Source organism: Mobula birostris, chromosome 17 (genome assembly GCF_030028105.1).
Source record: "Mobula birostris isolate sMobBir1 chromosome 17, sMobBir1.hap1, whole genome shotgun sequence".
NCBI lineage: Eukaryota > Metazoa > Chordata > Chondrichthyes > Myliobatiformes > Myliobatidae > Mobula > Mobula birostris.
In genome coordinates, this window is record NC_092386.1 from 14677062 (window position 1) to 14702103 (window position 25042).

The following is a 25042-nucleotide window of genomic DNA, read 5'->3' on the forward strand; positions in this document are numbered from 1 at the left end:
TTTGCTGCTCCGCGAGGTTTACTCGTCAGAGGCTGTGGCCTGCAACTAACGGGCTCCTGTATCGTCTGTGACTGGCTTCCTGGCTAAGGACTCACTGCCATGAACTTCCGTTCTGAACGTTATTTGCTTACTTTCATTGTTTGCATGATATGTTTTCTTTCTGCACATTGGGTGTCTGACAGTCTTGTTGTTTTTTAAAAAGGGGTTCTATTGGGTTTCTTTGTTTTGTGGCTGCTTGTAAGAAAATGAATCTCAAGTTGTAAATAGCATTCATACTTTGATAATAAATGTACTTTGAACTTTGAATAAATAGCATGTGCAGAATCTTGTGTTTGGGATTAGTGATGTAATACTATTCCATAAAAGTACAGACAAATTCTACCCATAAAACTGGGTTGATTTAAAGTTATTATTAATTTCCCTAATATTCTGTTTTTCAATTAAATAATGTTTAAAGAGATCATATCACAACAATTCAGAACTAATCTTCAATGCAATGTATGTAAGTATCGTGAAACTTGCAGATTTACCAATAGTGCTGGATTGTCTGCTGATGCTAGTCACGTCAGAGTTCGAAAGCTGATGGAAGGAACCGGAAATGCTGCCAGTTTTGCTCCAACACTGACATGGATATTCATCCTTGTTTACACTTCTACTAAAAGCATCGCCATTGCAGCCTGATCCTTGTCTTGATCTCGCAGTCTCAGCAGCAGAACTGTGTTGCCGGTCATAAATCCCACCAGGCTTCCTACAAAAGCCGTCACCCAAATCTCCGCTCAACATATCATCTTCCTCTGGTCCCTTTCCCTTTGGTACGCTGTGTCGACCAGACATGAGGAGAGGGGTACTCCTTCGCCAGCCCAATTCGCCACCCAGAGACAAGACTGAGAAAACAAAGACCATTAAACATTCTGATGTAGTCACAAAAATAGGAAAAAATCTGTTTCTGAACATTTAATACAACAAACTAGATATACTAAAGTACCAGTGTCAGTTGTGAGCATGAAGCATCAAACCAATACAGAGAGGTTTTGGGTGAGACATGGTGAGGAATGCTGACAGTTCCTCACCAAGTCCAAAGCTTCGTCTATTCTCTGACCGAACTCCGCCACAATTGTTTATATGGCGTTCAGTGGTGAAGGACTGGAATCTCCCCGAGCACTTAAAGTAGCATCATGCGAATGCTGCTTATCTGATGCTATGTGCCTGCAACATTGCTGCAGGTATATCACTGCACCTGTGCGTACGTGGACTTGTGCAGTTGACAATAAATCGGCTAGAATCCGGACCTGACAGATGAAGGTAACAGTAAAGTAAGGTACAATTTTTTCATAAAGTCTAGATTTCTCTAATGCTTTTATTTAAAAGTGCTCCATGCAATTTTATGGGATTCAAAATGTTTTCCTTTTAATATTGTGTTTGATTTTGAAAAGGTGTCAGAAAAATTAAAACAAGTTGATGTGCTGAAGAATAAAGGCATTACCAGCGGAAGGTGGGTGATTCTGATGGTGTTCGACCTCACAGATACAGAGAAGGTAAACCAACAAATGTGTAGCTTCAGGGACTTAGACCATAAGATATAGGAGCAGAATTAGGCCATTTGACCCATTGAGTCTGCTCCACCATTTCATCATGGCTGATCCAATTTCCTCTCAGCCCCAATCTCCTGCCTTCTCCCCGTATCCCTTCATGCCCTGACCAATCAAGAATCTATCAACCTCCCACCTTAAATGCTTCCAATGACATGGCCTCCACAGCCGTCTGTGACAATGAATTCCAAAGATCCACCACTCTCTGGCTAAAGAAATTCCTCCTCATCTCTGTTCTAAATGGAGTCCCCCTATTCTGAGGCTGCATCCTCTGGTCGTAGGCTCCCCCGCCATAAGAAATATCCTCTGCACACATCCTCCATCAAGGCCTTTCAACATTTGATAGGTCTCAGTGAGATCCCACCTCGTTCTTCTAAATTGCAGCGAGGACAGGACCAGAGCCTTTATTCACTGTTCATATGACTTCATTTCTGTCTTACTTTTCAATTGCCATGCTCCCTCATATCAGATCCATAATTCATTCAAAGTGGGGTTACAGGTAGATAGGGTCATAAGGAAAGCTCTTGGCACATTGGCTTTCATAATTCAAGGTACTGAGTACAGGAGTTAGGATGTTGTGTTGAAGTTCTAATGACATTGATGAGGTCTAATTTGGAGTATCGTGAACAGTTTTAGTCACCTATCTACAGGAAAGTTAGCAATAAGATTGAAAGAGTACAGAGCAATTTAAGTGGATGTTTCCAGGGCTCGAGGACTTGAGTTACAGGGAAAGGTTGAGTGGGTTAGGACTTTATCCCCTGGAGTGAGGAGAATGAGGGGAGATTTGATAGAGGTAGGCAAAGTTATGAGGGGTATAGGGAGAGAGTAAATGCAAGCAGGCATTGTCCTCTGAGATTGTGTGAGACCAGAACTAAAAGTTATAGGTTAGGAGTGAAAGGTGAAATGTTTGAGGGGAGGTTCTTCACTCAGTGGGTGGTCAGAGTATGGAACGAGCTGCCAGGGAAAGGGGTTCGATTTCAACATTTAAGAGAAATTTAGATAAGTACATGCATGAAGGGCTCTGGTCCAAGTGTGGGTCGATAGGACGCAGCAAAATAATAGTTCAGCAAGGATTAGATGGGCCGAAGGGCCAGCTTCTGTGCTATCATGCTCTATGACTCTGTCAACAGGGACAATATGTTACTGGCCCGGCCCTGTAGCTCCACTGACTTATTGAATGAAGAGACCCAGGATGCACTCCGCTGAACCTGTCACCCTACAGCCCTCAGTTATGGTCATGGGCCGGAGTTTTTAAAACTTCCATTTGGCTTTTAGTTTTATAACAGGCTTTACTGCAGGTTACCATCACCTCACATCTATTCACTGGTTCAGTAAAAAGTTCAAAGTAAATTTATTATCAAACTACGTATACGTTACGGTATAATACCCTGAGATTCATTTTCTTGCAAAGCTTTCACACGAAAAAATAATACAACTGTACGAAGAACAAAGACCAACAAATAACTAATGTTCAAAGGAAGACAAACTGTGCAAATATAAAAATAATACTGAGAACCTAAGTTGTAAAGAACCCTTGAAAGTGTTGATGTTTAAAGAAATCTCCAAACTCAGTTAATCCAATGTATTTTTGTCAGCCCTCTCGTTCTCCAAAATATACTGTAGCTTATCTAATTTTTTGGCTACACCTAACCCACACTTATCTAGTGTCTGTCACTCCTTTTCCCACATTTGCTTTTCTTCTGTATGTATCGGTGTTATTTTGTTCTTTCTCTATCACTGTAGATAACTCCACCCACCTGCATTTCTACTTCAAAATCTTCCTTCTGTTTCCATCCGTGCATGGCTCCCACTGTCCTGTTGCAAGGAGCCACCCCTCTCCCACACTTTGCAACATTCTGATGCTCCAACTCTGATTTAGAAACATAGAAACATAGAAAATAGGTGCAGGAGTAGGCCATTCGGCCCTTCAAGCCTGCACCATTCAGTACGATCATGGCTGATCATCCAACTCAGAACCCTGTACCTGCCTTCCCTCCATACCCCCTGATCCCTTTAGCCACAAGGGCCATATCTAACTCCCTCTTAAATATAGCCAATGAACTGGCCTCAACTGTTTCCTGTGGCAGAGAATTCCACAGATTCACCACTCTCTGTGAAAAGAAGTTTTTCCTCATCTTGGTCCTAAAAGGCTTCCCCTTTATCCTCAAACTGTGACCCCTCGTTCTGGACTTCCCCAACATCGGGAACAATCTTCCTGCATCTAGCCTGTCCAATCCCTTTAGAATTTTATACGTTTCAATCAGATCCCCCCTCAATCTTCTAAATTCCAGAGAGTATATAGTTCATCCAGTCTTTCTTTCAACCTCTCTCTCTCTCTCTCAATGCTGGCTACACCTTCAGCTCCTGTTGTCCTATTACCTAGAATTCACTATAAAACCATCATTAAGGACCTGCATCACCCAAGACATGCCATCTTCTCATTATTACCACCAGGCAGGATGTACAGGAGCCCGAAGACACGCCCTCAACATTTTAGCAACAGCTTCTACCCCGCTGTCATCAGATTTCTGAGTGGACAATGAACTAACCCATGAACTCACCTATTTTCTCTCTTTTTGCAGTACTTATATTATTATAAATAAATGAGTATATACAGTGGATTCCTGTTAATTGGGACACACTGAGACACATTTTGGCTCAATTAAGTGGCTGTCCCAATTAGCTGAAGTTTCATGGAAATAGTTAAAAAGGTATTAAAAAAAGACAAGCTACCACATAATGGAGTAACAAATTATGTAAGCAATACTTCTCGAAGGTATTCAACACCCCCCCCGCCCCCACCGTAGGTTCTCATGTTTTATTGTTCTACAATATTGAGTTGCTTGGAGTGTTCTTTTGTTTTCATGGTATAGTTTTTGCCGGGATACTGATTCACCAGCAGATCCAAGTGTATTTTTTGCAACAATCACTTGAAGCACTTTGACTGCACACAGATCTCCAAAAACACAATTCTGTTTAACTAATTATGTGACTTCTAAGATCAATTGGTTGCACCAGTGATGACTTGGTGTGTCATATTAAAGGATGCCGAGTAATCATGCAATTAATTATTTTGTGTGTTATATTTGTAATTAATTTGGATAACTTAGTAGAAATCTGTTTTCACTTTGACACTAAAGAGTCTTTTTCTGTTGATCAGTATCAAATAAGCCAAAATAAATCCACTGTGATTCAATGTTGTAAAACAATAAAACATGAAAACTTCTAAGGTGGCTGAATGGGTGAATACTGTTTATAGGCACTTAGTATAAATTACAACCCTACTGAAACTAATACAGTACGGTAAAACTGTGTATTAATTCCTAATAGTTATCGACAGAGGAATTCATTCAATGTACATTGACGAGTTGCTTTGATATTGTAGATGAAGAAAATGAGTGCAGACACCTAGTGCAGATAATGAACTGCCTTCATACAATGCTTTTGATGATTGCATCCTCCAAATCTTCATTCTCATTGTAACATTCGAGATGATTGTCGATACCTTCAAATTCTTCATAGTTCTGAGTATGTTGAAGTAGTGAAATTGTTTCATTTTCACTCATGGCCCTTTCTGGCATCTCTGAGCCTGATGGTTTGAAACCGCAGTGAGCAAAACAGTTCTAAATTGTCTTACTGTTTATTACTCACCCAACAATCAGTGACAAAAAAAAATCACTGCCTTTTGAATGCAAACACACAAGTGACACTATTTAAAATCTGTTCACTCTAAGCACAGTATAGTGCTTAACAGCCACACGACGTGCACGTAACGGATAATAGTGAGGAAACGTTTGGCAACTGTCTCCTGCCCCAAATGAGCTGCATAGTGTCCCAAATAAACAAAGGGAGTCCCAGCTATTTTTTTCCAATTTGTTTTTGTCTTTAAGAATTGTCCCAGATTTGTGGCTGCCCTGATTAACTGGAATCCATTGTATATATAATATATATTATTGTAATGTATAGGTTGTTTCTATGTATTACACTATACTGCTGGCACAAAACACCAAATTTCACAACATACGCCAGTGATAATAAACCAGTTTCTGAATCTGAAACCATCAAATAGGTTTCCTTCAAAAACTCCACAAAAAAAAAGCAAATCTTAAATCTGAAGTCCTGAAGAAGGGGCTCAGCCCAAAACGTTGACTGTTTACTCTTTTTCATAGATGCTACCTGACCTGCTGAGTTCCTCCAACATTCTGTGTGTGTTGCTCTGGATTTCCAGCATCTGCAGACTCGTGTTTGTGAATCTTAAACCTATATTTTGGTCACCAGTTATTTTATTCAATATTAATTTTCATTGCACTTCTGAGATATTTTAGAGTATTTTGTTATTAAAAGTAGTTTGTAAACCTCCACTGAACTTAGCAATGGAATTTATACCTTTTCATTTAAAATGCTTTTTATTATCACTACTCAATCAACTACACAAAATGATTTTACATGACTAATTTGTTCTGACTTTCACATCAGGTTTTTTTTTAATAAACCAGTCTAAAACTACCCACGAGGGCTGTAATGTTGTAAAAGAGTTCTAAGCCAGGGGTTGCCAACCTCTTTTATGCCATTGACCAATACTATTAAGTACGAGGTCTGTCGACCCCAGGTTGAGAACCCCTGTTCTAAGCGGTGAATTCCAGATGATGTTTACACCATGGTCCAGGTCAGCTGATAAAGTCCCTTGTCTGGAAATATCACTGACAACTATAATGGGATCAAAATTCTTATTTGTTTATGACTCTTAGTCATGTCAAGTTGACCAGAATTATGTCCTAGACATCCCTGCACAGAGCACAGTACCCTATTTTGCTGTACAATGCAAACATCTGTAAGACCTAGTGTAAAATAGATTTAGCAAAATTACAATTTTTCATAAACCTACCTAAGGAATTACAGGAAAGATGAAAACGTTGAAAACTTGGGAAGGGCAATAAAATCAGTATAGATTTTGTGTGGCAATGGGAAAAAAACATACTATTCCATTTATGGTGGTTATTAAAGGAATACAAATACTGAGCTAGTCAAGTTTGAGGTGAAAAGGGTGTTAGAATAACAAAGCAAGGCTGGTTACTATGAACAAATAGTACTAGGAACAAACAGTAGGAAACACCCACAGTATTGTGGAAAAGTCTTAGGCACATAAACGTAACCAAGACTTTTGCACAGTACTGTGTTGTCAACGTGGAGCAGAGGCTGAGTTTGTAAATTTGGTGGCAGCAAAGGATGTTGGGAATGGTGAGGGTGGAGCACTGTGGGAGAGTTGTGGGACAGGAGGCAGAGGAGTGCCAAGGGCATGGGTGGCGAAAGTGCAGACACAGCCAGCCCTGAGACACCAGGCAAGGTCATTTGATTCCAAATACCTGGTTGACAGAATGTGTATCTGGTGTTTCCTGCTCCCTCCCTTCTTCCAGACTATAATTCCCTCCCTGCCCCCTTCCCACTCTCAGTCCACAATAGGGACCCACATCAGAATCAGGTTTGTCATCACTCACATGTGTCATGAATTCTGTTTTTTTTTTCAAGGTCACAACAACTTACAAGGGAAAAATCAACCTTCATGCAACCAGGAACAGTTTTATGTGAATGATGAGGAGCTTCAGTTCCTAGTGGGCTATGTGGGCAGTTCACCTTGAACCAGAAGCTTCCGTGGCTCGTGACGAGTGTTGAACACAATTAAGTAATAAAGTGTTCTAGTGTTTACCCATGCCAAGTTTGTCTTTATTAAGAACAAACGTAATCTGGTGTCAGAAGTTGGTGTGAGAATGAAACACAGAGAGTAAATGAATACCCTGAGCAACAGAGAAAAAGACTGCATGAATACGGAAAGGATGGCCAGCTGCTAAGAATGACTGTCCAATGTGTGTTCAGGATTATTGGGCATCTAGAGATGAACTGTCAGTAGTGGAAGATATGGTCTTCAGAGGGAACAAGTTTGTGATTCCAGTGTCGCTACGCAAGGAAATGCTCCACAAGATACATGAAGTGAATCTTGGTGAGGAAAAATGTGAATGTAGAGCTCATGAACTGGCCAAGAATGAAGCAAGACATCAGCCAGACCATTGCTTCATGTGAAATATGCCTTACCTACAACCAATGCAGCAAGCGGAACCACTTACACCTCTCCCTGTACCAGACAGGCCACACTTCTAGGTTGGAGTGGATTTGTTTGATTGTAATGGGAAGAGTCATATTGTTGTAACAGACTACTTTTCCAATTACCCAGAGGTTGAAGCACTGCGATCAACACCCAGTACACCAGTCATCAACTTCCTGAAAGCTGTGTGTGTGAGGCATGGAGTTCCGTGGGAAGCGGTATCAGGCAATGGTCCAAAATTATTGAGCTGTGAATTTGAGTCCTTTGCCAATGATTGGGAGTTTTGACATACAACTTCAAGCCCACATCAAACAAAATCTAATGGTCTAGTAGGGAGTTTGGCCAAGGTAGCGAAAGGCCTCATGAAGAAAACAGAAGATGGATGAGAGGATTTCTACAAAAGTCCAATGATTTACGGAAGTGCACCACTGCAGAATGGCCTTTCACCAGCCCAAATGCTGATGGGTAAACACATATGCACTAACCTTCTAGTGCATGAAAACCTGTGAAAGGCCTATCAGTCCTGAAGCCTGGAGATCAAGTGTGAAACCAAGATCACCATTCTGGCACATGGTCCATGCAAGAGTATGTGCAAGAGGAAGTTGCTCCACATTCCTACAAATCCAACCAGAGCAAGGAACACCTCTGAGAAGCAAATGTGTGGATCCACAAACATAATCCCCAACTCATAGCAGTGACATATCACCTGTCAATATACTAAAGGGGCCAACAGATGTAAAAAAATGAACTTGTTGATCAGAGTTCTCAGAAAGACACAAATATTGATGCACCAAATGCAAACAATACACCTGTGGAAACAAATACCAGACCAAAAAGGATAATTAAACCACTTCAGAGACTGACTGAAAGTTCATGAGTGGAAAAGGGACTGGCTACAGTATCTGGATATCTTTATTGAAAAGGATTATTGTTCCTTGCAGGTTTTTGAGGACATAGTATTGTGTTTGTTTTCTTTAAAGGGGAAAGATGTGTATATAATAAAAAACTTCAGTTCCCAGTGGGCAATGCAGGTGGCTTGCCTGGAACCAAAAGCTTTGATAGTGGTATTGTCGCATGTGCTCAGTGCAGAACACAATTGAGTAGTAAAATGTTCTTGTGTTTACCCATGCCACATTTGTCTTTATTAAGACCAAACATAAGTTTGAGTAAACAATAAAACATTTTTTGAAAGGTAGTATCCTGGAAAGTCCATATCTACTCAATAGGCTGAGTTCAACAGAACTTTGTCATCAAAATCCTTCTGAGTTTTTTTTTAACAGAACAATTAGGACAACTTCCACTGTTCATCTCCAAGCACCCTGGAGAATTTCTGTATTGTTGCTGTCTGTGTGTGTTCAGGATTGAAACTAGCAATAATTGAAGAAGTGACAATTGCAGCTGAGATTTTCAGGTGATGAGACTGGAATTGAAATGTATTGAAATTAATGGGCTTCTTTGCTCTTAAGAGCAAGATCCTGTGAGATTCCATAAGTTTCCAAACTGTCATATAGATTCAGTGCCCATAGAGTCACGCTCCCAGTGCCCACACTGTCAAAGAAAGGATAGAAGATGAGGGTTTGAGGAAAGAATCCAATGAAATATTTCAGCCATACAGCATGTTGTAACATTCTGGCTCTGCTTTTATCATCCCGGAGACCCAAGAATTCACCCCTTTGCTATTCTAAGACAATTAAAAGATTAGCTTTATTTGTCACATGTACATTGAAACATGGAAACATATAGCGAAATGTGTTGTTTTGCGTCAACAACCAACATAATCCAAAGATTTGCTGGGGGCAGCCCGCAAGTGTACCATGCCTTCAGCACCAACATAACTTACCAGCCAGTACACCTCTGTAATATGGGAGGAAACTACAGCACCCTGAGGAAACCCACACGGTCACAGGAAGAACATGCAAACTCGTTATAGACAGCAGCTTCCCCTCTGCTATCTGATTTCCGAATGGATAATGAATCCATGACCACTACCTCAGTGTCTTTTCTTCAGCAGGTAGACTGGAGGAATCAGGTTGGTACTGGACCCCAAGGAAGGGAGTTTGTGGAGTCCCTCCGAGATGGATTCTTAGAACAGCTTGTACTGGAGCCTACCAGAGAGAATGCAATTCTAGATTTAGTGCTGTGCAATGAACCGGATTTGATTAGGAACCTCGAGGTAAAGGAGCCATTAGGAGGTAGTGACCATAATATGATAAGTTTTAATCTACAACTTGAGATGGAGAAGGGAAACTCGGAAGTGTCGGTATTACAGTTGAACAAAGGGAACTATGGTGCTATGAGGGAGGAGCTGGCCAAAGTTCAATGGAACAATACCCTAGCAGGGATGACAGTGGAACAGCAATGGCAAGTGTTTCTGGGAATAATGCAGAAGGTGCAGGATCAGTTCATTCCAAAGAGGAAGAAAGATCCTAAGGGGAGTAAGGGGAGGCCGTGACTGACAAGGGAAGTAATGGACAGTATAAAAATAAAAGAGAAGTATAACATAGCAAAGACGAGTGGGAAGCTGGAGGATTGGGAAACTTTTAAAGAGCAACAGAAGGTAACTAAAAAGGCAATACGCAGAGAAAAAATGAAATACGAAGGTAAGCTAGCCAAGAATATAAAGGAGGATAGTAAAAGCTTCTTTACGTACGTGAAAAGGAAAAAAATAGTTAAGACCAAAATTGGGCCCTTGAAGACAGAAACCGGTGAATTTATTATGGGGAACAAGGAAATGGCAGACGAGTTGAACAGGTACTTTGGATCTGTCTTCACTAGGGAAGACACAAACAATCTCCCAGATGTAATAGTGGCCAAAGGACCTAGAGTAATGGATGAACTGGAGGATATTTATATTAGGCAAGAAATAGTGTTGGATAGACTGTTGGGTCTGAAGGCTGATAAGTCCCCGGGACTTGATGGTCTGCATCCCAGGGTACTTAAGGAGGTGGCTTTCGAAATCGTGGATGCATTGATAATCATTTTCCAATGTTCTATAGATTCAGGATGAGTTCCTGTGGATTGGAGGGTGGCTAATGTTGTCCCTCTCTTCAAGAAGGGAGGAAGAGAGAAAACAGGGAACTATAGACCGGTTAGCCTGACATCAGTGGTGGGAAAGATGCTGGAGTCAATTATAAAAGATGAAATTATGACACATCTGGATAGCAGTAACAGGATTGGTGCAAGTCAGCATGGATTTACGAAGGGGAAATCGTGCTTGACTAATCTTCTGGAATTTTTGAGGATGTAACTATGAAAATGGACAAGGGAGAGCCAGTGGATGTAGTGTACCTGGACTTTCAGAAAGCCTTTGATAAAGTCCCACATAGGAGATTAGTGGGCAAAATTAGGGCACATGGTATCAGGGGCAGAGTACTGACTTGGATTGAAAATTGGCTGGCTGACAGAAAACAAAGAGTAGCGATTAACAGGTCCCTTTCGGAATGGCAGGCGGTTACCAGTGGGGTACCGCAGGGTTCAGTGCTGGGACCACAGCTGTTTACAATACATATTAATGATTTAGATGAGGGAATTAAAAGTAACATTAGCAAATTTGCCGATGACACAAAGCTGGGTGGCAGTGTGAAATGTGAGGAGGATGTTATGAGAATGCAGGGTGACTTGGACAGGCTGGGTGAGTGGGCAGATGCATGGCAGATGGAGTTTAATGTGGATAAATGTGAGGTTATCCACTTTGGTGGTAAGAACAGGAAGGCAGATTATTATCTAAATGGAGTCAAGTTAGGAAAAGGGGAAGTACAACGAGATCTAGGTGTTCTTGAACATCAGTCACTGAAAACAAGCATGCAAGTACAGCAGGCCGTGAAGAAAGCTAATGGCATGCTGGCCTTCATAACAAGGGGAATTGAGTATAAGAGCAAAGAGGTCCTTCTGCAGCTGTACAGGGCCCTGGTGAGACCACACCTGGAGTACTGTGTGCAGTTTTGGTCTCCAAATTTGAGGAAGGACATTCTTGCTATTGAGGGAGTGCGGCGTAGGTTCACAAGGTTAATTCCCGGGATGGCGGGACTGTCATATGTCGAAAGATTGGAGTGACTAGGCTTGTATACTCTGGCATTTAGAAGGCTGAGAGGGGATCTTATTGAAACATATAAGATTATTAAGGGATTGGACACACTGGAGGCAGGAAGCATGTTCCCGCTGATGGGTGGGTCCAGAACCAGAGGCCACAGTTTAAGAATAAGGGGTAGGCCATTTAGAACAGAGTTGAGGAAAAACTTTTTCACCCAGAGAGTGGTGGATATATGGAATGCTCTGCCCCAGAAGGCTGTGGAGGCCAAGTCTCTGGATGCTTTCAAGAAAGAGATGGATAGAGTTCTTAAAGGTAGTGGAATCAAAGGTTATGGGGATAAGGCAGGAACTGGATACTGATTGTGGATGATCAGCCATGATCACAGTGAATGGCGGTGCTGGCTTGAAGGGCCGAATGGCCTACTCCTGCACCTATTGTCTATTCTCTTCTTTGTACTTATTTAAATTTTTTATACATACTTCTTACTGTAATTTGTAGTTTTTTTATTATACATTGCAATGTATTGCTGCCACAAAACAATAAATTTCACGATTAATGCCAGTGATATTAAACCTGATTTTGATTGAATTCCGATCTTCCCAGCGCTTGCGCTGTAAAGCGTTATACTAACTGCTATGTTACTGTGCTGTCCACCAGCAATAACTCTGGTACACATGAAGACCTCCATTAGTTGGAGTCAACCCTACATGATACACAGGCCGGGGCTGTATGATATGAAGAACAAGCTGTTGCCCATGTAGCAGGCTCCCCCTCTCAGCACAGCTGATGAACCCAAGGGAACGGCAGAGACCGATACAGTTCGGCACCAGCGGTGTCGCAGGAGTTGCCAGTTGGCATTGAACTCAATGTACGACTGCCTTAGGGACTCCAGATCCAGATGTTTCATATGTGAGGGGATCCAGGAGTGCCCCTATTAACTGTTTGGAGAGAGACATTTATCATTGATGGTTTGTTTGGAAAGGAGAGAGAGACATATTTACCACCGATATGTTGCTTTTGGAAAAGAAAGCGAGAGAGAGACAAAGATCAATGGTTGGACTGTCACTTTAAGGCATTGGAAGTAACTTTGGATTTTTACTGAGTTTGGAGTTGGAGACAGCACTGAGCAGCTCGTAAGTTGCTATGGTGACCGAAGGCAGTGTTATTTAATGGACACTCGATGTTATGATTTTCAGCAGGTTGTTGATATTTCTTCAAGGACTTGTTGCCTGCTTGCATTTCTTTGCAGACAACGGAAGGAGGGACTCTTTGAATGACAGGTGATGCTCAGCCTGGTGAAATAAATGGGAGGTCAGATGATACAGACCTCAGACACATGATCTGGACACTGAATGAGCATTGTTGTGCCTGCAGAGAAAGTGGGTTTTGGCGGATCGATCCAAATTGCTATTCCAACGGTGAAGAAGGGGCTGACTGGTGGGGAGTTGTCTATGTGTCCACCCTCACCTGGGTGATAGCTCCACCACAGGAAAACCGGTCCCCCTGGTTAAAGTCAGAGTCGGTGACTTGTAAAGGATTTCGGAGGACGACGAGAAGATCGACGGCATCAGCTCACCTGAAGACTCAACTCACTCTCTCTCTCTCTCTCTCTCTCCATCACTACTCAACTAAATACCACGAACTGAACTGAACTTTACTCAACATCGTAAGACTGTATCTTTTTACCCCTAGACTTAAAGAAGCTTGGTTTTCATACATCTATTTCCACACTTACTGATTTATGTACACACACACACACACACACACACACACACACACACACACATATATAAATATATATATATTCATTGCTAACCTGTTTGATTTATCTTCATTTATATTACTGTATTGTATAGTTACTAATAAATATTATTAGTTGTTAGCAATACGAGACTCCAAAGTGCTTTCTATTTCTGCTGGTTCTTTATCCCCGTCACGGGGTATGTGACACATAGAATCAGAGAAAAGTACAGCACAGAAACAGGTCTTTTAGCCTAGATTGTATGTACCAAACCATTTAAACGGCTTATTCCCATTGCACTGTACCTGGACCATCGCCCTCCCGTCCATGTACCTATACAAACTTCTCGTAAATTTTGAAATCGAGTTGGCAGGCACCACCTGTGCCAGCAGCTCGTGCCACACTCTCATGACCCTCTGAGTGAAGAAGTTTCCTTTCATGTTCCCCCTAAACTTCTTCAGGGTTTAGTCCCAAAATTGTCCGGATGAGTGGGTATAGCTGCGAGGCAGCGGAAGTTTGAGATCAGAGATTTTCCTTCCAGTTGAGTTGCCAACCACAGCTGACAAGCCCCATCTGCCCAAAGCAAATGGTTTTAAGGCCCCAGTATCCCACTTTTGCTCCTTCTCTTTTCAGTAGAAGCTGTTCCACTGGGCTTAGTAGCTAAGCCACACGTGAAGGCCAGGAGCTGGACTTGGTTGTCAGAGGCTATGTGAGACGCAGGTCATTCGGAGCATTTAATAGGTAGCAGGAGCCTATCTTGTATAATTATTGTAATATTCCAAAGACCTTTCAAGTCAGATACAATTACTGTGTTTAAGAGTCATTTAGACAGACACTTAAAAAGGGCACTAGGATCCTGATGCAGGCCAGTGGGATGGGTGCAGGCCATGAGCCAGTTTCTGTGCCGTATGTCTCTGACTGAATAAACACAAACTGCACTCCAAATCCCTCCAATCTGCAGCCATTAAGCATACACAGAAAACAACCTTCAACAGAACTTTGTCATCAAAATCCTTCTGCGCTAATCACCTGCTTCTTTACATGTTTGGAAACCATTTGCTTCAGACAAGTGAATAACATTTGATGGGATCACTGTAGAATGCAAGGCCATGAGCAAGTTGATAAAATGGAGTCAAGATCTTTTAACCAAAATATAACCAGTGACAAATAATTCTTATTCACCTGGAACTTTATAGAAGTATGAACGCCCAAATCCTGTGATCCACTAACTTGTCTGACAATATCAGTAATCCCAGAACAAGTCTGCCACATTTGATACTGGACCCAGGTAACATATAAGTTGCATAATGAGATGGCATGGTGTCACAGTGGTTAACACAATGCTTTATAGTTCCGGTGACCCAGGCTCAATTCCTGTAGCTGTCTGTAAACAGTTTGTACGTTCTCCCTGTGACCGCGTGGGTTTCCTCCAGGTGCTCTGGTTTCCTCCCACAGTCCAAAGATGAACCATTTGTAGGTTAATTGGTCATTGTAAATCGTTCCACGATAGGCTGGGGTTAAAACGTGAATTACTGGGCAGCGTGGCTCTAAGTCCAGAGGGGCCTGTTCCATGTTGTATCTCAATAAATAGATCGATAATGTAAGCCCCTTTGACTAATGTAAAACTCACTGAACAAGTTAGCCAGGGCACATCACTCACCAGCAGCAGCGAGTCCTGCTGGGGGAAAGGCAACCTCAGCGAGTTCTTTTGGGGGAGGGCAATCTCAGTGACATTTGGAGGAAGGGAAAATATAATTTTCTGTCAGATTTCCAGCAACTGTGCTTTCCCTCACATTCAGTGACAGCCACACTGATTACCAGATGAAACTAAAGCTTTTTGACAGATTACGGCATAGGGGGTACATAGCAGTGTGGGGTGATTTAGCTATTACAGGATGGAAACAGGGCAGTTGGCCCAAGAAGTCTCTGCTAACCATGGTGCCCACCAAGATAGCCCCAATTTCCTGTGTTTGGTCTACATCCCGCTAAGCTCCACCTCTCCATGTACCGACCTGTGCTTCTTAAATAGAAAAGTACAGCACAGAAACAGGCTCTTTGGCCCATCTGGTTCCTGCTGAACCATTTAAACTGCCTACTCCCATCGACCTGCACCAGGATCATAGCCCTCCATACCCCTATCATCCATGTACCTATCCAAACTTCCCTTAAACTCACATGCATCACTTATGCTGCCAGCTCGTTCAACACCCTCAGAATGAAGAGGTTTCCCCTCATGTTCCCCTTGAACTTCTCACCTTTCATACTTAACCCAAGACCTCTAGTTGTAGTCCCACCCAATTTCAGTGGAAAAAGCCTGCCTGCACTTACTCTATCTATACCCCTCATAATTTTTGTATACCTCTATCAAATCTCCTCTCAATCTTTTACATTACCTATTCAATCTTTTCTTATAACTCAGGTCCGCCAAACCCAGCAACAATCTTGTAGTTTTTCTTTGTACTCTTTCAACCTTATTTACGTATTTCTGTAGGTAGGTGACCAAAGCTGCACAATGTACTCTAAATTAGGCATCACAAATGTCTTATGTAACTTCTTTGCTTTATGAAGGCCAATGTGCCATAAGTTTTCTTTATGACCCTATCTACCTGTAACACCACTTTCAACAAACTATAGTCCTGTATTCCCAGATCCCTTTGTTCTACCACACTCCTCAGTGTCTGACCATTCACCGTGTAAGACCTACCCTGGTTGGTCCTACTGAAGTGCTAACCCTCACACTGTCTGCATTAAATTCCATCTGTCATGTTTCAGCCCATTTTCCAGGCTGGTCCAGATCCCACTGCAATCCATGATGGTCTTCCTCGCTGTCCACTACACCCCTAGTCTTGGTGTCATCCACAAATTTGCTGATCCAGTTTACCACATAATCATCCAAGTCATTGATATAGATGACAAATAACAGTGGACCCAGCACCAGTCCCTGCAGCACTCCACTCGTCACAGGCCTCCAATCAGAGAGACAACCATCTACTACCACTCTCTGGCCTCTCCCCCGAAGCCAATGTCTAATCCAACTTGCCACCTCGTCTTGAATGCTGAGTGACTGAACCTTCTTGACCAACTTCCCATGCAGGACCTTATCAAAATCCATGTAAATAACATCCACTGCCTTGCCTTCATCAACTTTCCTGATAATTTCCTCGAAAGACCCTGCAAGATTCGTTAGACATGACCTACCATGCATGAAGCCACGCTGATTATCCTTAATCAGTCCATGTCTATCTAAATGCTTATATATCTGGTCCCTCAGAATACCTACTGATAACTATTGGAATACTATTGTACTCAACCGCTTCCTCTGGCAGCTGGTTCCATATGGTCACCACTCTCTCCTAAGGTCCCTTTTAAATCTTTCCCCTCTCACCCTAAACCTATGCTTCCTAGTGCTGGTTTCCCCCACTCTGGGGAAAAGACTGTCACCTCTCATAAATGTAAATATTTCTATAAGCTCGCTCCTCATTCTCGTACATTCCATGGAATAAAGACCTAACCTGGCCAACCTCTCCCTATAACTCACCCCCACCCCCCGGAGTCCTGGCGACACGGTTGTACATCTTCCCTGCACTTGTTCCTCACCCTGAATGGGGTAATTGATCAAAAATGCATTGAAGTGGGCAAACAACTTGGTCTTCCAGTGAACTTGGTACGGTCAGAGCGAGTTAGTAAGTAATTAACTAAATGCATGGTTAGTTATAAATATACAGGTACATTCATATATAATTAATTTACAATAAACAATTATTTATATTTGTTTTAACAAGTACAAAACTGTGTGTGTATAACTTCCACAAACATACATAAATACAACTCTATCAGTAAGTCGGTCTTCTTCAGTTACTGGAGGCCTCGCGGAGCCGCAACCCAGACACCCCCGCACGTCCACCGGCCTGAACTGCTGTCCCCGTTCCGCCCCACCTGCCCAGGGCTCCCGCCTCCGACCGACCACTCCACCTGTTACCCTCCCAGCCTCATCCGTCCCACGCCGTCACACCTATCCACCTCTGCTCCGCACCGCCGCACTTGCCCAGGGCTCCCGTACCGTGCCCCCGCCGCTGACCACCCCACCTGTTCCTCACCTGCCCAGGGCTCCCGCAATGTCCACCCCACCTGTTTCCCAACCCAGCCTCACCTGCCGGCCTGTTCGACAGCCGAGCGTGATGCAGGGAAGTTCCTCGGTGCCGAGAACTTTTCAGGCTGAGAGACGGAGCAAGGGGACAGACCCTGAAGCGACTGGACGGTGTCAGGGTCCGGAAGAAACCGCCTCCACCTCACCACAGCCACTATCACCCGACCCTTACCTACTCGGAGCGGCGAAACTCCGGAATCTGCCCGCAAACTCCGATCACACGGAACACCCGCCCTTCCCTGATGTCACATCCACGGCAGCTCCTTACGTACACATTGTTCCCACGCACACCTCTTCCCGTCTACAGCTGTCACCACAGTGTCCTCCACAGGCCACTTCCCACAGCTAGCTGTTCCTACACTGAGTGTTCCTGTCCACAGCTCTTCCCATCTACAGTTCTTCCCACAGTTCCTGCCCACAGCCCTTCCTACAGTGTTCCTGTCGACAACTCTTCCTACAGTGTTCCTGTCTACAGCCCTTCTACAGTGTTCCTGTCTACAGCCCTTCTACAGTGTTCCTGTCTACAGCTCTTCCTACAGTATTCCCGTCCACAGCCCTTCCTACAGTGTTCCTGTCTACAGCCATTCCTACAGTGTTCCCTTCTACAGCCCTTCCTACAATGTTCCTGTCTACAGCTCTTCCTACAGTGTTCCTGTCTATAGCTCTTCCTACAGTGTTCCTGTCCACAGCCATTCCTACAGTGTTCCTGTCCACAGCCATTCCTACAGTGTTCCTGTCTACAGCCCTTTCCCATCTACAGCTCTTCCTACAGTGTTCCTGTCTACAGCTCCAGCTCTTCCTGTCTACAGCTCTCCTCACACACTATTCCTACACACAGTCTGTCTGTCTACATCTCTTCCAATATCCAGCTCTTTCTGCATCTGGCTGTTCCTGCCTACAGCTACACCGCATTGTTTTTGGTCTCATTAGCAACCTTTTGGTCACTTAGTCCTTTCTGTCTTGCACTTCAATCAGAAAGTTATGCTTTCATGAATTCACTGTTCCCCCATGATAGAAAGTAATGACCAGAAATAAATATTTTTAAAATATATATTGGCAGTAAGTGGGTATTTGTATGTTTCAAGCCTCTGCACTTGTACCAACTTTGTATGACATTTACATCAACCTTGTGTCAGTACCTCCAGTTGAACTCTGTCTTTTTGTGTGTTTCCCCCAGCTGTCAGTCTGTTGTTTTGTATTGCCATGTGCTCCTCTCCCCGCGCCTGCTCTACTCCGGCCCCTGTCAGTTTCTCATTATTACCTGTATTGCTGCCACCTGTGTCTCATTGTGCTCCACCTATCATCTGCCTCTCTGTTTATTGTCAGTGTATTTCAGTCCTGTGTTTTCACCTGTTTGTTACCAGATTGTGCCAGTGAATTTTCCTAAGCCTTTCCAGCATTTGTATCTCTACTCTGTCTGTCGACTCTACCTGTTTCCCAATTCTGGTTTTTGGATTTCTCTGTATATTTTGATCTCTGCTGGAACTTTGATGTTGACTTTGTTTGCACCTTGGGACTTGTTACTCAATTGATATCACTGTGCGCACAGTACTGGGTCTGTGATTGGATCCCTGCTCTAGCGTCCTGACGCCTTGTTGGAGTGGGTCTCTGAAGTGACATTCAAGTTCACTGACAATAGTACATTGGGGTAAGGTAAACTACTGGGAAAAAATTCTGAAATTTAAAACTCAATCAAAATATGCATCAATTAATTCATTTTTAATCCTAATGTTTTAGTTATATTTCTAAATTATCAGATATCTTTAAGGAAAGGAAATTTGTTATCTTTATCTAGTCTGATTTACTTGTGACTCCAGGCTCACTGATGTGGTTGACGCTTAACTGCCCACTGAAATACGTAACTTACTCCTAAACATCATTACAGTGTTACCCAGTTTTAACTTCTTGACTGGGTGTGCAAAATCAGGCATAATATAAAACACAAGATGAATTGAAAAGGAGTCAGATGTGTTACAGTCTAGTTAATTTGTTTATTAAAGAGGTTACAATGTACAAAGTTTTACAAAGGCACTTGTACCTCTAGCTTCTGATACATTTCAACTTTCGATACTCAAATATGTTTTTACTTATAGGGGGCACAGATTTATTTAATATACAGCTCCCCTGAATGGAGAACTGTGTGATAAGCTTCATAGGTTGAACAAGTTTTAATGTACTTACTAAGCTTTGGTTAATGCAACATTACTGCAGTTATCCTTGCCAAGGACTGCAACAATATCCATAGCATGCCAGGTGCTACTGACTACTGAACTAACTCCAGCTGTTTCTGAAAACCAGCCATAAAATATCAGTGGCAAACAGCACAGCAGCAACAGCCAGGTCTGAGGGTCTCAGAGAACCCACCTCATCTCAAAGAATGCTCATTCACATGCAACCTGGTGATCCCTATCCAATGTGAGTCAGAGAGTTGACAGTACCAGGACTGGTCTGAAATCTACACTAACAAAGTAGATTACAGGCATAGGATAATTAGACAGGCATAGACTTTTTCCCCAGAGCAGAAATGGCTAGTATGAGGGGGCATAATTTTAAGGTGAATGGGACAAAAATATAGGGGGGAATGTCAGAGGTAAGTTCTTTACACAGAGTGATGGACGCTGGAATGCACTGCCAGCGGTGGTGGCAGAGGCAGATACTGAACATTTCAGAGACTCATGGATGATAGAAAAATGCAGGGCAATGTAAGAAGGGAGGGTTAGATTGATGTTAGAGTAGGTTATACGGGTGACACAACATCGTGGGCTGAAGGGCCTGTAATGTGCTGTAATATTCTCTGTTCTATAAGTCAGTGATAATAAACATAGTTCAGGTCATTTTTTTTTTAACTTCTCCCACTCCCAAGCCCTTTCACTTCACACCATTATCTCTTTTGACATTTGAGCTCCCTACAACAGTCCTCTCCCTTCATCCCTTCCTCTCCTCACTTTCCCTGCAATTTAGACAATGAGGCTTTAATATTTTTCCAGTTCGAATGAACCTAATAGACCTGGAAGTTAACACTTTTTTTTAATATATAACAGTTTTATATATTCTTGTATTTAAAAACAAAATCCTAATCCTTTCAGCTCAGGGTAACAACCTCGACTGGTAAAACAAAATTGATATCGAAATAGCAATAAAGAGTCCTTCTATATCTGTGTGTGACAGTATGGACAGACAGAGATGGAGGTAGGTACATAGAGAGCTATGGGTAACCCTAGGTAATTTCTAAAGTAAGGACATGTTTGGCACAGTTTTGTGGGCCCGAAGGGCCTGTATTGTGCTGTAGGTTTTCTATGTTTCTAATTGTGTGCATACGGATTGTATCACCTCACACAAGTACTTCACTATGAGAGGATCAGAATGGAACAGATTAAAGAAATAACTTACTGCCCATTACACCGCTGGTGTTTAGGGCAGCAATGGAAGAGCTCCTTCTCTGTTTCGATATCAGTTTTGTTTTACCAGTCAGGGTTGTTAGCCCTGAACTAAAACTCCAAACCTGAGGGACTGGTGGACCACTCTTACTCTGGCCTTTACCCTTTGGCCTTTGCCATGGCTGACCCTACCAAGAGCTAAAGCATAGAGCCCTGGCTCCAGCCAACATAGGTCTCCGGGTCACTGAGGCATGCCAGCCGCCAAGCCCTACGAAAAAGTCATATTATTTCTTTATATGACTGAAGAAATAAAGATTACCTTTATTTTTTACATGTACATTGAAGCATACAGAGAAATGTGTCGTTTGTGTCAAATCACGAGCACTGTGCTGGGCAGCCCCCGCCCCCCGTGTTGCTATGCTTCTGGTGTCAACGTAGTATGCTCTCAACTTACAAACCCTAACTTGTACATCTTTACTATGTGGGAGGAAACCCAGGCAGTCACCAGGAGAGTGTACAAACTCCTTACAGACAGCAGCTGGAATCGAACCCCAATCTTACAGCTGGCACACTGTAAATTGTTGAGTTAACCATATTGCTTCTCTGCTACCCCAATAGCTCTAATTGTTTGAACTGGGGAAACTCCAACAGCACTCAAGAGCTGGGCACCATCCAGAATAAATCAGCCCACTTTCTCCCTAGTGTACTTCTGCCATCTAAAGAATATATTTGGAATCACTTAATGCTGATACTTCAACAGCATCGCACAAACTTGCACTCCCTACCACCAACCTGTACATTCTAAGAAACACCCATCATTCTGTCTGCAATATCTCTGTTCCTTCACTGTTGTTGGATTCCCCTCATGGAATTCGCTATTCGTAAGAGCAGCTGTTTTCCAAGAAGGCTCCAGGACATTTAGGGATTGCTGGCTTTGCCTGTGTTGTCACTCCCAAAAATATATGTCCACTGGCTTAATCATCACGCTGGAAGGAGAGGTCCATGTGACCCAGTCCTCTAATGTGTTGATTACAGCAGGAAGTGAGTGAAGACCATGATCTAGGTAGAAATTCAAATTTGTAATGCTTTGATCTCTATTTCTTCTAACACATTTTATGGCTGAGTATGATGTCTGATGTAGGGAGACAATAAATTGTAGGAGGAAACAGGGGAAGAGATCAGAGGTGACAGAGGAAGGTCAAATTTCACTATCTAATGGTTGAAATCTGTACGTTAAATCTTTAAATTGTCAAGAAAGAATTACATTCAGTTTATCATGATGATTCCAATTCCTGATTGAAACTGTTTACACTGCTTTTTCCTAATTGGAAGTATCTATGGCTGTAAATTGAAAAAAAAACACACAAGCTGAAGTGCCACCTCTACTTCCTCAAGTTTGTGAAAATTCAACTTAAACTTTGACAAACTTCTATAGATGTGCGGTGGCGAGTATACGGACCTATAATGTGATCAGATCTTCATCCAAGTCCCAAACCCAATTAAATAAATAACACAAAAACATTACACTTGTTCATTTATTTATTGAGAAAAACGATCCAATATTACATGTATTTGTTGGAAAAAGTATGTGAACATTTGCTTTCGGTAACTGGTGTAACCCCCTTGTACAGCAATAACTTCAAACTTTTCTGGTAACTGTTGATCAATCCTGCACAGCAGCTTGGAGGAATTTTAGGCCATTCCTCTTTACAAATCTGCTTTAACTCTAGGATATTGGTGAGCTTCCTTGTATGATCTACTTCCTTCAGGTCCTTCCACAACATTTCTACAGGATTAAGGTCAGGACATTGACTTGGCAATTCCAAAAGATGAAGTTACTTTTTTTAAAAGATCATTCTGTTGTTGATTTACCCTCGTCTTTCAGATCATTGTCTTGTTGCAGTATCCAACTTCTATTAAGCTTCAGGTGATGGACTGTTCGCCTGACATTCTCCAGTAAAATGTCTTGATAAAATTTTGAATTCATCATTCCCTCAACGATTGCAAACTGTCCAGGCCCTGAGGCAGCCAATCAGCCCCAAACCATGATGCTCCTTCCACCGTGCTTCACAGTTGGGTTGAGGTTTTGGTGTCGGTGTGCAGTGCCCTTTTTCCTCCTAACAGCAGTGTGCCTTTCTGCCAGAAAGTCCACAGAACATTGTCTCAAAGGCATTGTGGAACATCCAGGTGGTCTTTTGCAAACTTGAGATGTGCTGCAATTTTTTTTTTTTTTTGGAGAGCAGTTGTTTCCTTCGTGGTGTACTTCCATGAACATCATTCTTGTTCAATGTTTTTTCTTATGGCAGACACATGAACAGAAACTTTAGCAACTTTAGAGAGTTCTGCAGGTCTTTTGCTGTTACCCTTTGGTTCTTCTTCACCTCTTTCGGCACTGCATGCGGTGCCTTGGTGTGATCTTTGCAGGTTGCCCACTCGGGGGGAGAGTAGCAACAGTACTGAGTTTGTTTTATTTGTAGACAATTTCTCTGACTGCGGACTGACGAACACTCAGGTCTTTAGAAATGCTTTTGTAGCCTTTTCCAGCTTGATGCATCTCTACAGTTCTTCTTTTAAGGTCCTCTGAAAGCTGTTTTGATTGAGGCATGGTGCAGATAAACAGATTTATATTGAGAAGAGCAGGCTCTGTCAGTAACCTGACTTTGTGTGTCTTTTTCGTAGGGCAGGCACCTCTACAACCCACACCTCCAATCTCATCTCATTGATTGCAACAACTGACTCCAAATAGCTTTTGTAGTAGGCATTACACCAGAGGTTCACATACTTTTTCCAACAAATATATGTAATATCGGATCAATTTTCTCGATAAATGAACATGTACAATGTTGTTGTGATATTTATCTAATTGGGTTCTCTATCTAGTTTTAGGACTTGCATGAAGATCTGATCACACCTTAGGTCATATTTATGTAGAAATAGAGAAAATTCTACAGGGTTCACAAACTTTCTAGCACTGTAAATAGTAGTGCTCGAGGAGACATCATAATGTGTCGTGCCACCAAAGAGACACCTATTTTATTTATAATGAAATAACATTATTGCACTTTAGAGGTCAAATTACAAAATATGATAAGTACTATATGTTTTGCATTATAATTTTAACTTTCGTTTCCATGGCTTAAATATCTTCCACTCTAAAGTATTGAATTTGTATGAATAGTTACATTTTTACATTGATAGAATGGCTCTATTAAGAAATTTTGAATTCAGTAACAAAAATAACAATACTTTCTCCACCCAGGTGTATCTCAAAAATAAACACATTTAAATAAAAGGCATTTACAACAGTGCAAAGCTCCCTCAGGACTGCTCTGGAATATCTACTTCTGTTCATTGTTCATTGATCCTGCTTACAGGTACTGTTCTATAGATTTGCTAAGTATGCGTGCAGGAAAAAGAATCTCAGGGTATGTGGTGATATGTACGTACCCCTGATAATAGATTCTACTTTGAACTTTGATGACTTTAACTCACAACCTTCTGACTCAGAAATGACCGTGCAGTCCAATGAACAGTTAGTTCATTGGCAAGTTCCTCATCACAAGCAATCCTGCAACTTCAGCACATGGCTTGGCAGTCCATATCTTTGTTTTTGCATGTTTACCCTAACTATATAAGGGACATGCCTGTCCTAGCACGGAAAGTCAGCTCTGGCAGACTGGGTGGATGAGATCAACAGTGAGAGTGGAAGGCAGTTCTTCAACACTTCATACAGAGAAAGGGCATGACAAGACATAGAAGAAGTCACTGCAACCAAAGAAGACCGCAGTTGTGACAACGACTTGTACAACTGGGCCCAGACTTCCAAGGTCAAAACAGCGGAACTGCCAAAGCACAATGGCTTTTCCACTTTAAAAACTCTCCTGCACAGGCTTGTTTGTGCAATTCAAATCATCTAACAGAAGAAATGCACAAATCTGTCATCATCGCATACAACGGACAACCAAATCAATCACCCAAACTATTTAGTTCCTACAGAACTGACAGCAAATGCAACCTGTAAATGAAAAGCAATGATATTTCTTCAATTAGCTTTAACAATA

The 25042-nt window shown here is 42.2% G+C and overlaps 1 protein-coding gene across 2 annotated transcripts in view; it reads right to left on the bottom strand.

Annotated features, from left to right (window-relative positions):
• The window catches only part of ccdc125 (coiled-coil domain containing 125), a 46707-nt gene extending 28846 nt beyond the window's left edge, over positions 1-17861 (bottom strand). The window contains exons 1-2 of one of the 2 annotated variants that reach the window (XM_072281305.1): positions 17777-17861; positions 531-884 (exon numbers count right to left, since the gene is read on the bottom strand). In XM_072281305.1, the coding sequence (XP_072137406.1) occupies positions 531-834 (304 nt within the window). In that variant the 5' untranslated portion in view covers positions 835-884; positions 17777-17861. Of the gene's footprint in view, positions 1-530; positions 885-17607 lie in introns of both variants that reach the window. The other variant, XM_072281304.1, reaches the window with a different exon arrangement.
• Between the last annotated feature and the right edge of the window lie 7181 nt (positions 17862-25042).